Source organism: Parasteatoda tepidariorum, chromosome 6 (genome assembly GCF_982258835.1).
Source record: "Parasteatoda tepidariorum strain Cologne lab strain chromosome 6, Ptep-v5.0, whole genome shotgun sequence".
NCBI classification, from domain to species: Eukaryota; Metazoa; Arthropoda; class Arachnida; order Araneae; family Theridiidae; genus Parasteatoda; species Parasteatoda tepidariorum.
In genome coordinates, this window is record NC_141760.1 from 15,436,674 (window position 1) to 15,451,647 (window position 14,974).

Consider the following 14,974-nt stretch of genomic DNA (forward strand, 5'->3'; position numbering starts at 1 on the left):
TGATAGTCAGATTGAAATTCATAAAATTTTTGCATTAAAAATTAGAGAAATATGAAAAAGAAATTTCTGACCAGTTTTGTTTAAACATTATTTAAAAAAATAATAAGATTAAGGCTAAAAAAATTTTAAGCTTAAAAACACAATTACATTGCAAACGAGCATAAACAAACTGATATCTTACCGCACAGGATCCCTTGGAAATCTGAAGTATCTTCTGTCTGGATGAGTGAGTGTTGTGGCTCGGCAAACACAACACTTGTGCCTCACCTTCCGCTTAGAAACTCCTCTTATCCGCGGGCCGGATAAAACCTTCCGGCGGCCGTAATTTGCCTATCCCTGCCCTAAGAAATCAGTTCGCACCTCTCCTATTAAAAAATATCTAATCTTTAACGTTTCATTGCAATACGTTGACATTTCTAAAAGAGCACAGCTAGTGTGAACAAGAGCTTTATGAGTTTGAGGTCAATCTCCAAGTTGCAGGATTACAGTCCTGCCAAATATTCATCCAGGTAACGAACTGCTGCAGAAAAATAGTGTTTCATCCACGGGTGAATTTGTTAGAGGATGCTTCATAATGTTGAAAATAGAGGTTATAATTAAGTTTGCCAATGGACATTTCTTCACCGTAGTCAAGTACCACTGATATTTCTTTAAAGCTATTTGTTGACTTGGGAAGCCTAATTTTACCACATGCTTTAAACAGTGCAAAAATCCATTGTAATCAGAAAAATTACTACGCTCTTCTGCCTCTTTAGTTTCTTTACTGAGCTTTAAAGCTATGTTCAGTTGTTCATTTTTATGGCTTAGATTCCTTTCTGTAGGAGACTCTCTGTCCATTCCAATTCCTGAACTTGGTAGATATGATGGACATCCAGGTAATATAGATGCCACAGCACCTTGTCTTAAACGTGGATAGCGTAATGGTGCTGTTAGTTTTTCGCCAGTTTTACTATCATAGATAGAAGTCTCCCTTTCAATGTAAGTATCATGGAAATGCAACTGGCAAACCTATTAACCTTTTAACTGCCGTAATTCAAATTTTTAATTTTAATTTTTTGCTTAAATGACTCATTTTACCTCCAGTATAGCTAATCTTAACATATTTTGGCGAAAAAAAATTTTTAAGTAGGGTTTTCTCGATGTTCCCATTTGGGAACATCGGCGTTTGGAATGAAGTAAACGGGGCGAATTTTCTCAAAAGGTTATTTATTGAAAATGCATGAAAAAATGTTAACATTTTTTGTTTCTTTTGCATACCATTTTACTTTTTTTCTTCTGGATGACATTTTTTTCTTATTGTCCATGGTATTGGGGGAAGCAATAAGAATGGAGCCGCTTTTCGCAGGCAACGCACTGTTTTCGCGCGTTCTTTTTGCAAACTGCGCAACGTCCCTGAGTGAAGGAGACAAGATAATGCTTATCCGTTTTTCTATTTAGGACAGGAAGATGTGGTCGAGGACCAGGTTTGCTTGACACCTTCATCTGAGAATTTAATAAGGCCAATGTGACGTTGCGGCGGAATTGGCGGTACGACAACTCCCTTTTAGTGTCTTTATTGATCTCACAGTGATTCAACCAGCTCGCAACTACTCCTATATTCAAAGCATTGGAAAATAAGATCCACCATTTTTTGCTTCTAAGCTGTGGACGGTAACTTCCTAATAATCCGCTAATAGATCCATGCCGCCCATCCCTTCATTGTATCTCTGAATCAGAGCCGGCTGAGGAATGTCAACTCTTTTCTTTTCTATTCTTGAATATCTGTTTGCTTTAGAGATTGGCTCGTGTGTAACATAACTTGAAACAACCGTTACCACAGAGCTATCATTCCAGCGACAGACAAAAATATTTCCATTGGAACGGTAGTCACATGTCCCTCTCTCTGTTTTTTTCATATCCTTGGCGGATCAAAGAGGACACCCTCCAGTCCTATTTTCTCGAATAGTTCCAACAGCTCTTATCTTCAGAGAAGTCAGTTGATTCATCAAATTGTATGATGTGAAGAAATTATCCAAAAAAACTGGTGCTGTTCAGGATGTTCCACAACAGACAGCATGTCCATTACGACTCTAGATCCAAGTGGAGTGTCTGCTTAGCACCATTTTGTTTTCCAGAATAAATTTCCATCTTATATGGGTATCCATTTGATGAGCATATCATCCAGATTTTGTAACCAAATCTGATTGGCTTTCCTCGTATAAACATCTTACTAGAATGATGTCCGTAATGCGGCACCATTGATTCATCAATACTAAGTTTATCATGAAAAACGCCGAACTGAATTAAATTTTTACATAATTCATCATATATGGGAGCAATCTTTGCGAGCTTATCACCTGATTTCACATCTTTGTTGTTATCCACTAGAAGAAAATATTTTTTTAGTTGAAAGCGTGACCTGCTCATTATATTCGAGAATATTTGAATAGACGTGTCCTCAGAAGTACTCCATTACAAGACTTCTGAAGGTACGGCGTGATATCCACTTAAAATAAGCAAGCCAAGGAACTGCTGAATATCCTTATTGGTAACAGTTATAGTCTCTCCTTTTTGCAGAGCATACAACGTTGTCATATCAGCTAGTCATGTTGCATATAATCCAAAGGAAGTATTTTGAAAAATAACTGCAGAGGATCCATTGCCTGAAGCTCGGAAAATTTTTCTGTTAATTTTTCGAGGTTTTTTCCGTGAAGATTTTCTTCAAACGTTGCCTTTTTTTTCCATCTGGGATATGGTTCTTGTTTTCGTTTCTTTGCTGTTGGAGCCTAGCAAGAGGGTGTGCTTTTCTTTTGATCTCCAGAATCATGAAGCTCGTCTGAACTATTTGAATTTCTATCTTCATTGCTTTTGCCAAGCATCAGGTCAACCTGGCCGCAGACATCTTGTGGATGAACTTCATTTAACCCTTCATCGTTTATATGCTCATCATCGCTGAGATTCGCGTCTTCATCAGGTGGCAAAATACAAAGATCAGGCTCCTGTGCGTCATCGAGTTCGCTATCGGATAGGCTCGGAAAATAGTCTAACTCAGCTTCTAACGTTAAAAACTTGCGAGGCACCTCTAGATGGTAGTTTATACGGAATAATAATTGTAAAACACTAAACAGATGTAAACTAACAGATGCAAATCTAAAAAATTAAATAGGGTAGAAAACACGCAGATTTCCAACTGAGAAACTGTGATTGACTAACAATAGAGCGAACGAATTACATAGAATAAGGGTGTGAAAGGCAAGCTGATAACAGATGTCCATTGAACAGGTGAATGAAAGAATCAAGCCCCTGTCCCCAACAAAAATCAGCGGGGGGGGGGGATCTTGCGGACAGGTGTTGTTTGCTTTCACAAAATAATAATTTCTTTCACAAAATAATTGTGAAAGAAAGAAAGGAATCGCACTCATATTTTGTGAGTTACGAAAAAACCCCTCAAATACTATACTCCAAACGCCGATGTTGCCAAATGGGAACATCTTAATTTTTACGGAAATAATTCTCTAGAAATAATAATTGAACATATTTTGTTAAGTTAAAACGAACTATATGTCCCACCAATAAAATGTTTTTTCTATTACTTTTTTTTAAAATTAGAGACTGAGAAACTTAATAAAATTCCAAGTTCAGAAATTCTGTAAATTTGGCCTTAAATCTATAAAAAAATTGAATTTTTTACCAAAAATTAAGAGCATCTAAAATAAATTAATACTCTTCTGTGTCATTTCAGAAAATATGACAAATCTAAACAAATAATTAGGTTAGTAAAAAAATTCACAAAAAAATGTTCCCATTTCGGAACATCGGCAGGTAAAAGGTTAAAAGAGAATGTTGTAAAATACAAATATATGTACATAATCATAGCAAATTTAATAATAGTATAATAATATTTAAGCTTTTATATTTTTGGCCTCTTTAATGACCGGTCGAGAAGCCATGTTGTTAATGAATCGCTGCCATGGTTATGAACCACTGCTCTTCTCCTGGGGATGGGACAGTCGCGGCGACGAGTCTGAAATTTTCCCGCATACCCATATTTAAAGGGGGGGGGGATCATTGACTTTTTCTGCCAACATAGTGACTATAACGGTAGTTTTCAATGGAGTAACCTGGATTTTTTGCATCTTTCAGTAAAAGATTTGAAGAATCATCTTCACATACCTATAATACTCTTTCATATGTGCTATTAGGCTATGATGCTGCTTGTGTAAATATAAATTTTCACACTTCGGGGTGTTACTTGTAGGAGAGTGCCAGAAGAGTACTTGTACCAGAACCGTTAAAGCATTTTGCTTTTAAATAAAAATTATTAATAATATGGTGACTTCACAAAAAACATATATGAACAGTTATCATTTTCCAGAATAAGTCATAGTATGTCTAATTTTTTTCAATAGTTAAGCTCTATCCAACTTTGTTGTTTTAATGATTTATCTAAATTTTTAATTACCACCGAGAGCAATACGCAGATCCGGTCTTTACGGATGGCTCAAAAACTAATGGTCACACAGCATCAGCTGTTGTGGCCAATGGATCCACTGTTTCAGAAAAACTTCCCCCGTCCTGTTCAGTATTTACAAGTGAGGCACACGCAATATTCTTGGCTTTACAGTTTATTTCATCTCAACCATTAAAGAAATGGTATATATATAGCGATTCGAAAAGCTGTATTGAAGCATTGTTAAACTGTAATCATAAACCTCATTCTATTATAAATTGTATTTTTAATCTCTACAACACTTTAAAACTTTCTGGGTACAAAATAATTTTTTCATGGATACCTGGACATACTGGCATTCTAGGAAATGAAGTAGCAGATAGGGCAGCAAAATCAACAAATAACCTAACTAATCACAAATCAACGTTATCAGATGTTAAAAATATTATCAAATGTACCTTGTATTCAGAATGGCAAAAAAACTGGAATAATGAGACGAATAATAAACTACATAGTATCTATTCTAACCTACAACCTTATACACATCTTAATCTACCTCGAAAGCTAGAAGTTATTTTAAATCGTTTACGTATCGGTCATACTCGTATTACTCACAGATATCTTCTACTAAATGAGCCTGCTCCAGAGTGTTCCCATTGTAAGGAACCGCTCACTGTGAAACACATTTTAACCAAATGTAGCAAATTTAAAATTCAGAGACAACGCCAATTCGGTTGCTTTAATCCATCATTGATTTTATTAATTGGTAACAGTCCCCACGACAACATCTTCTCATACCTCAAAGCCATTGGTTTTGATACATCAATATAGATATTTAATAAAAACCAAGTTGTAGGTGCGATATAGCCACAACTGGCTCTTGCGCCAATAACTAAAAACTAACTAACTAACTAACTAACTTCAAAAAAAGGTATTACTCATTCACAATCTCAACAATGATGAATATTATACATTCTTTGAAACATAAAAATCGCTAAATAATTTATTTAGAAAAATACAATGCTATTGATAATGCAATATTTTTTTTAATAATTATTGACAATGTAATAGTTATAATTTCCCAGAATAAGTCATTTATCTAATAAAAAAAAACTATCCTACTGTGTTACTTTAATGATTTATCTGTTCAAAATAAGGTATTACTCATTCATATTCTTAACAATAATGAATTATGAGTTTTATTGGAACATTAAAATGACTAAAGCATTTATATAAAAAATACAATGCAATTGATGATGCAATATTTTTCAATTAATATTGATATTGCAATAGTTAAAAATCTTGGAAAAAAAGTATGATAAGTCAGTTAATCGTATTAATTACATCAATTATCACCAATCAACTTCCGTTCAGGTTGCATCGTCAGGGTCGTCTAAAAATGGTACATCATCATCGTCGCTCAATTCGACATCTTTAGGTTTCTTAGGTTTGGGCATAAACTCTTCAATCTCTTCTGATGCAGCTGTAGGGACTTCCTTGTCCAAAAGTTTCAACCCTTCGATGCGATAGCTCAAGTCCCAAGCCTTATCCTCCCGTAGAAATGCATAGTGTGTATTTTGTTCTCTAAAGGATTAATAGTGTTATCCATGTCCTTCCTTTTGAGTGGTTTGTGGTCTTAAGGCATGTATCATTAAACAGTACCGACACTCCAGAGTACTGTCTAACTTGGTCAGTATCAATGACCTCAGTATCAGAGAAGTCCTTTACTTTTGCCATTGGTCATGAAGAAAAATCCTTCCTTTGCCTCTCTACAATAGATGCCTATAAAATAAAAGCAAAACAAGTATTGATATTACTATAAGATGAATTTATTTTTCTTAATAAAATTATATTTTCGGTTGCTGCTTTCTTCTTGATGAATTAAAATGAAAAATAGATCTGACTGAGACTGTTTTATCATTCCATTTTGTAATATTTCACAATTAAATTGACTGTTATCAGCTATTTTGTATTACCAGCTATTTTGTTCTGTGACTACGGTTGTACTTTCTTTTTGTAAGAAAAGTCTTATCTAGCCTTACTGTCTTGCCTTAAAAAAGGACAACTACATTGAATTTTGAATTATAATTGAGTGCTTATTAAATGTCAGCTTTAATAAAAAAAAATAGATCTTACCCTCTGCACCCAATTGATGATAGTTGTGGGAGGCTATCACATTAGCTACTTCTCTCAGGTAATTGAAGTATTAGACCACGGTTGTGTTGGAGACCGTCATCGTAGGTTTTCTCACAGGATCTCCTTTGCTTTTCATTGTCGTTGATCGTCTAAACTAAGTTTGGGTGCTGTAAAACTGATGATACTCGCTCCTTACAAGCGAACTCTACGATGATGATAATGACATCGTCTATGGATATGCTACATCCTTCTAAGTAGGTGCTCTCTGTTGGATTAATTTTTCCATTACAGGCCTGTACTTTTCTGCCTCGCCTTTCGCATTGAAAAGTGTATCCAATTTCACTTCTAACGTTTTTCACACAGCGAGTTGAACAACCGCATTTAGGGCAATAGGGTTTATCCTCTGGTTTTAGAATTAAGGAATAGAACTGCAAAATATCCTTCGAAGTAGGTGTTCTCTGTTGGAGTAACTTTACAGGGCTCTACTTTTCTGCCTCGCCTTTCACACTGAAAAGTGATAATGTACCTAACATTTTAAATAATTGAAATTTATCTACAATTAGGTTAAAAATAAATAAAAATATATGAATACAGAATCGATTAATTAAACTGAATTTGATTGACATAAAATTGGAATAAAAAATAAATAAGGTTTTAAACTACGAATCTGTCTTGCCATGGCACTTTGCCAACACCGTTGAAGTAAGAACAAAGTTCATCCCTAACTTCTCGAGCATTAAGAGATGAAAAGAAAAATCTTTGCCTTGCGACTCCCCTAATCCCAATATAGCTATGATCAGACCAGGGAGCCTGATTAATTGCTCCTTCTTGAATGTTCTCTCGATTAAAAATGTTAAGCGGAGAGTACCTGTTGACAGAAGTTTTTCATAAATAATTGTGCAATGCACAGCATGCCAGCACGATACTCTCAACTTTTTTAATATCGAGAGGGTTGACTCGTTGAAGGACTTCGAATCTGGCAACAATATAAAATTACTTAAAAATGATTTAAAATTTTATTTTAAAAATATTGTAAAAACAATATTAAAATAAAATTGTGTGTTTACAGAGCAGCACCACTGTCTGCAAACACACAGGAGCCTTTCTGTTGTTAGTGGCAAAGCCAAAACTAACAGTGCACCGAGGCCCCTAATGATAATACAAGCATAAAGAATAATAATTACCACATTAAAAATCACATAAATTTGCAGGAGAATCACATTCAAATTAACAAATATCGAAAACACTACAATGAAACGCCCCCAAAGCACATTATAAATAATCAAAAAGCTAAACAGTTTCAGCAGATAAGATGCCAAATGCATTTTCGATAGTCCTTCTAGCCCTACTCAAACGGTAATTGAATATCCTCTTTCTTCGCTTTAAATTCCGCTTTCGGTAAGGCTTCATCAAGTACGATTTAAGTGGGAAAGCCTCATCTGCGACCATCACAAATGGGATTTCGTTATCATTAAATTGATTCAATAGCCTAGTAGGGCCTGGCACACCAAGTGCCCTGTTTTCAAGAGCACTAAATAGGGTTGACTTTGAAAATATCGTGCTATCTGCCACCCTGCCATTTGTGCCCTCATCAATATACAAAAAATTGCAGTTGGCATCAACTAGGGCAAATAGCACGATGCTGTTAGACAGCTTATAGTTAAAAAGCTGGGAGCCATATTTGCGCTTTTGGCATGTGCAATGCAATTTGGAAAGTTCCACTTTCCTTCAAACTCCTTCGCAATGGCAATCCATTCTTCTTAAGTTGATGGAACCTAAAATATGAAAGCTTTATGTAAGTTATACTATAAGACAAAGTAAATAAATATATTGTTAAGTTTTATCACGATGTTCACTCTTCAGGAGGATCCGAAATCTCTCAAAGTAACATTGCAAGCTTTCTTGATCTAAATTAACAAATTTTTAGAAATAATTTTTAATAATAAAAAAATGCTGTTGATACCTTCCTGGTGCTAAATATCGAAGCGTCACAGCTAATCTCTCAGCAGCAGGAATGCTGTCTCTCATGATAGTATTCTGTTTAGAGATCATGGGGGAAACCTTCTCCAACAAGAAAAGAAAATTCTTTTCATCCATCCGGACAAAATTTCTGAAGGGGCCCCGGATCCTCTAATTTCAGTTCAGCCATCAAAGAATGATATGCACCCATTTTATTGCGACGCAATAGCCACTCTCTACACCGTTTAGATCTTTTTTTTTCTCTTTTTTTTCATAGCTGAAGCCGCAACATTGTAGCGCAATGCGCGGAAAGACAAAATATTTTTTAAGACAACAGGAGCAAGATATAACAAAAATTGACGGAATTCCGCTGCGTTCCATCTATCAACATCCCTCAAGGATCGAGGTTTTCGACTGAATTCAGAGGGCATGCAATCAGCAAAGGAGACAATCCTCTCAGAGATTTCTTCTATTTGTTTTGAACTGATTCTTATGCTATCAACTTTTTTTCGATCACCATTTCTTATCCAGTACAAGATCAATTTTCTCACAACACCCAAGTCAACAAGATGCATACAATCTAATGGAAACTGCGTTACCATGCCTAAATTTAATTTTAATAAAGTTGAGCTTGTAACGTGATGTTCAAATTGTTTGAAATTTGCAAAATCTTCGTCTGTTCGCTATTCACTGGTCAATTCTAGAAACTTTACATGACCTGCAACACTTTTTCCTTTTTGGACGCATTTTTCGCAACCCCAATATGAGTTATGATTTTTAATGCCTTTTATAAAAGCTCTGGGAGGAGCATCACAATTAAAATGCTTAATTGAAAATGAATATTTTATATAATTTTGTATAAAACCAACAGAAGACAAGTAATTGACTTCAGAAACGAAGTCTTCCAGAAATCCGTCTAAAGATTTTGGCTTTGTACTCCCACTATGGCAGGCTATTATAAAAGGAGATATCTGGATTTCTGAAATTATAAGGCCTAAAATTGACCAAAACTGATGGCCTGTGCTTTTTGTTAAAGGTAAACCATCGACGTTTACTCTTAATTGGATATCTCTATTGGGACAAATTGATTGTAAATTAATTTTTTCAAAATATTTTTGTAATCCGAAATAAAAAAAACTCCCCTTCCTTAGATTTTTCAATATTCGTCTCCCGACACGTTTCAAGTAATGTTCTACTTGGGTCGTCACTCATTTTATATAAAATGAATAAAAGTAATATTACAACTATATTATTAACACTAGCGATTTCAATAGCTTCAAAAGCTTTAACTTGTAAATAAAAACCAACACATGAGCAAAGCGCATACGCAACCTTTTTAATCCGACCAATCAGTGACATTCAAGAACTTGGATAGTGTCAACGAATCATCCAACTTCTTGGACGGAGAACTCCGACCGTGTAAACAGGCTGTGGTGATTAGATTAAATAATATTAAATAAATTGATTCAATAAAATTAATAATCACAACAGTTTAATAATATATAAAAAAAGAAGAAATCATATTAAGTTACAATGTAAAAGACTGACAAGATTAACGACAGCAGCATTTTTAGAGAGGTGAATGTTCACCGGCTAGCAAGCCCGAATGAATGTTTATGTTCAGCTGTTGCCAGATTCTGGAACTAAAGTTTGAGCACAAGAGATGTTGCCATCTCATAAAAAGGTTGAGGGAAATGTTTTGCACTGCCACCTGGCGAGCAGAGTTCATCGCCATCTGGTGAGAAGGTGGTTCACCACAGTACTCCCCCCCAAGTGCCTTGGCACTGAGGTCACAGATATTTGAAATTGAAACGGACCCTCCTCCCAGATCGAGTCACGTTTGTCTTTGGCAGAACAGTGTTCGTTTCAGCATTTACCATGCTGGAAGTTGACTCTGGGGAAGTAGGTCTGGAGATAGGAACGGATGCTTTGGAAACACTTTCTGTTGAGCTGGTTTTGTCGAAGTTCACAGAAAAACTGGGTTTTAACGGTCAACACTAATAGTTGTCGGTTTGTTGTTGATGGAGATGGTTAAGAATTTTTCAGCTCTTTCTATGACTTGAAAAGGCCCGTCATAGGGAGTTTGGAGTGGCTTCTTAACACCACCATGACGGACAAAAACATGGGTGCAGCTCGCAAGGGAAGGGTGGACAAAAGAGCCTGGCTCGCTGTGTGAAGATGCCGGGGTTGGAGCTAGAGACTGCATCATGTTCTTCAGTTGTTTAACAAACTTGGTCGGGTGAGGTTCGTCACTAATTGAAGACTTAGTTTTACTGTATTGCACCAGCCCACGGACAGGATTTCCATATCCAATATTTTCTGAAACTGCTCCACATCTTCCTACTTTCAGCATCATTGACACAAGGTATTTTCTCATGACACATTTGAATCTTTCAGGTGTAAGAGTGCAGGCCTTAACATTTGAATTCAACGTTGGGAATGTTATAATGAGGTCAAATGCTGTCTTTCCTCGCAATCCAACTGGGAGGTACTTCTTGATTTTATCATCAGCACCGTCAATAGATATCCTGAAAGCAGCATTAGTCCCTTTAAGACTATCCTTGAGCTCTTTACCACGAAAGAATATAGTAGTGCATATAGCAATGAGATGACTCCTTGCAGTATTAATTTGCCAAAGTAAAGCAATAAGGTTCCTCCAATAAACATGAGAAAAAACTTCGCCAGATGCTCCGAATTGTTCGCTAGGAGTAACTGTTTGACGTGCATCTCTTAAACTAGGTACAATGTAGTTTTCAGTCAACGTTGGATCAATTATTTCTATCTTTTCTGCTGACATTGTGACTTTGTGAACTTTTTTTATAGAAAATAGAGAGAGCGTACTACTCAGGCAGAAATGGAAGCTCAGATAGCTCAATTATCTAAGCAAGTTAGTGAGTTAACTACGTTGGTTCACAAGCAAAGGGCTGAGTCTCGAAATCAACCAGCCAAACATTTTAGACGACGCAGTAATTCGCAAAAGTACCGGCAGTTTAAAGAACCAATTAATGGTCAATGTTTTTACCACACAAACTTCGGAAATAGGGCAAAGAAATGTTCACCGGCTAGCAAGCCCGAATGAATGTTTATGTTCAGCTGTTGCCAGATTCTGGAACTAAAGTTTGAGCACAAGAGATGTTGCCATCTCATAAAAAGGTTGAGGGAAATGTTATGCACTGCCACCTGGCGAGCAGAGTTCATCGCCATCTGGTGAGAAGGTGGTTCACCACAGTACTCCCCCCCCCCAAGTGCCTTGGCACTGAGGTCACAGATATTTGGAGTTGAAACGGACCCTCCTCCCAGATCGAGTCACGTTTGTCTTTGGCAGAACAGTGTTCGTTTCAGCATTTACCATGCTGGAAGTTGACTCTGGGGAAGTAGGTCTGGAGATAGGAACGGATGCTTTGGAAACACTTTCTGTTGAGCTGGTTTTGTCGAAGTTCACAGAAAAACTGGGTTTTAAACGGTCAACACTAATAGTTGTCGGTTTGTTGTTGATGGAGATGGTTAAGAATTTTTCAGCTCTTTCTATGACTTGAAAAGGCCCGTCATAGGGAGTTTGGAGTGGCTTCTTAACACCACCATGACGGACAAAAACATGGGTGCAGCTCGCAAGGGAAGGGTGGACAAAAGAGCCTGGCTCGCTGTGTGAAGATGCCGGGGTTGGAGCTAGAGACTGCATCATGTTCTTCAGTTGTTTAACAAACTTGGTCGGGTGAGGTTCGTCACTATTTGAAGACTTAGTTTTACTGTATTGCACCAGCCCACGGACAAGATTTCCATATCCAATATTTTCTGAAACTGCTCCACATCTTCTTTCTTTCAGCATCATTGACACAAGGTATTTTCTCATGACACATTTGAATCTTTCAGGTGTAAGAGTGCAGGCCTTAACATTTGAATTCAACGTTGGGAATGTTATAATGAGGTCAAATGCTGTCTTTCCTCGCAATCCAACTGGGAGGTACTTCTTGATTTTATCATCAGCACCGTCAATAGATATCCTGAAAGCAGCATTAGTCCCTTTAAGACTATCCTTGAGCTCTTTACCACGAAAGAATATAGTAGTGCATATAGCAATGAGATGACTCCTTGCAGTATTAATTTGCCAAAGTAAAGCAATAAGGTTCCTCCAATAAACATGAGAAAAAACTTCGCCAGATGCTCCGAATTGTTCGCTAGGAGTAACTGTTTGACGTGCATCTCTTAAACTAGGTACAATGTAGTTTTCAGTCAACGTTGGATCAATTATTTCTATCTTTTCTGCTGACATTGTGAACTTTTTTATAGAAAATAGAGAGAGCGTACTACTCAGGCATAAATGGAAGCTCAGATAGCTCAATTATCTAAGCAAGTTAGTGAGTTAACTACGTTGGTTCACAAGCAAAGGGCTGAGTCTCGAAATCAACCTGCCAAACATTTTAGACGACGCAGTAATTCGCAAAAGTACCGGCAGTTTAAAGAACCAATTAATGGTCAATGTTTTTACCACACAAACTTCGGAAATAGGGCAAAGAAATGTTCACCGGCTAGCAAGCCCGAATGAATGTTTATGTTCAGCTGTTGCCAGATTCTGGAACTAAAGTTTGAGCACAAGAGATGTTGCCATCTCATAAAAAGGTTGAGGGAAATGTTTTGCACTGCCACCTGGCGAGCAGAGTTCATCGCCATCTGGTGAGAAGGTGGTTCAGCACAAGGCCTTAAGGTTTTACAAACGATATTTAAAAAATAAAACATTAAGCATAATAATAACACTTCTAAGAAACTTCTTATTTACAAATAATGGTCGCAATTAGTTACAAGTATTGTAGATTAAAAACTCAAATTAGTATTTAAACAAACATTGTATGGAGAGTGCTTGGCAAAAGCAAATAAAATAATTATGAAATGTTCCTTCAAATCATGTGATAATAGTTTAATGTGTGAAAAGTCTATTTTTTCAAAAACTAAAGTGAAAAAAGAAGATAACAGAGACCTCTCCCTATTTGAGAAGGTGGTGGTAAAAATTTTCTTGACACTGTTTTTTTATTGAGGGCAACAACAGGAAATTGATGGTCACTCTTTGAGGCTGCAGATAGCCTCACAGAAGCACAACATTATCTTGACAAAATCATTTCGTCATTTGACCCTTTCCTCCATAGGACTCTCATTCAACTGTGGACATTTAAGAGTTGGTTGTGGATTTTCATGCTGTCTGGGATTTGAAATAGCCACCCCCTGCAGCGCTTTTTCCTTAATTCCTTGACCTTATCGTTAATTTTCAATAGATAACAGTCAGTGTCCTTGAAGACTCATCCTTGAGTCCAAAAACGGGAGTTGAACGTGAGAGCTCAAAAGTTATTTATAAGGGGGGAGATTATTCTTTTTGAAATCCTCAGAACATGGACTGATGCTGACTAACATAATAACAGCCAAGCATTTATTTGGAGGTTTAATTTGCTTTGAAGTCCATTACGAAAATTGTCCATATTCACACAAATATGTCTCAAGAGTAATTTAAAGTATCAAGATCAGTAATTGCGAACAAAATAAATCATAAAAATTACAAAATACCTATTCAATCCGTGATATTTAGAGAGTCTCGATCTGGTAAATATAGCACTTAAGATACACAATGAACACAATCGAGAAATGTACTAATGATAAGGATTGCTTAAATTCACTGCATATACATTCATAAAATTATTGCAATTTATGTAAAATAAATATAATATAAATAAAGAAAACATAAAATGTCTAGTTCCTTATATTCTATAAAACATAAGATTAAAAATAAGAAATTTATTTGAAAGTATATAAAAATTTTATTATAAAGACAGTGTATGGTTAAGTAAATTAACTATGATTCATAGTAATCTCATTTACAAAGATTCTGCAAAATTTATGATGGACATAGTTGGAAAAAAATTAGTGGTAGTGTTTATTAATATATTAAAATTTGAAATAATAATAGTTATTTTTTAATATATATATGCATTTAAAGATTTAGTGTACACAATTTATATTTTGATTGAGTAGGAAAAATGCATAAAAAGAATCTTGTATAATTATTATTTCTATAGTTGAACATGTGACCTTTTGTATTATTTATTCGTTCATGTAATTAGTGATTAATTAATAATGCATTCTTAATTATAAAAGATTTGATAACAATTACGTACTATTATAACATCACAATTTTAAAGTATTTGATTGCGCCATTCAAAAATTGTTTTAGGAACGAAAAATATTCTGTGATAAAATATTTTTTTTTTTAAATACACTTATCAAATGAAAGAATGTTCTCAAACAACGCAAAAATAATTGTTTTACTTCAAATAATACTTAATTATTACTATTTTAAAATAACAGAGATTGTAAATTATAGAAGTCATCCACTTTAGTAAGTATTAATATATATGTATTCAAATTATTCAACCAGGATTCAATAGGTTACACAAATGATTTTTCTTA

General features: G+C 35.6%; 1 protein-coding gene and 1 pseudogene across 1 annotated transcript; both read right to left on the bottom strand.

The window, feature by feature from the left end:
- Positions 1-7,219: 7,219 nt before the first annotated feature.
- On the bottom strand, positions 7,220-8,735 carry LOC147807619 (uncharacterized). The gene is made up of 3 exons (XM_087166721.1): positions 8,730-8,735; positions 8,529-8,695; positions 7,220-7,433 (listed from the first exon to the last, which is right to left on the bottom strand). Exons 1-3 carry the CDS (start codon positions 8,733-8,735, stop codon positions 7,220-7,222), a joined length of 387 nt encoding a protein of 128 aa, XP_087022847.1.
- A 29-nt stretch (positions 8,736-8,764) lies between these two features.
- On the bottom strand, positions 8,765-11,321 carry LOC147807620 (uncharacterized; annotated as a pseudogene).
- Positions 11,322-14,974: the final 3,653 nt, after the last annotated feature.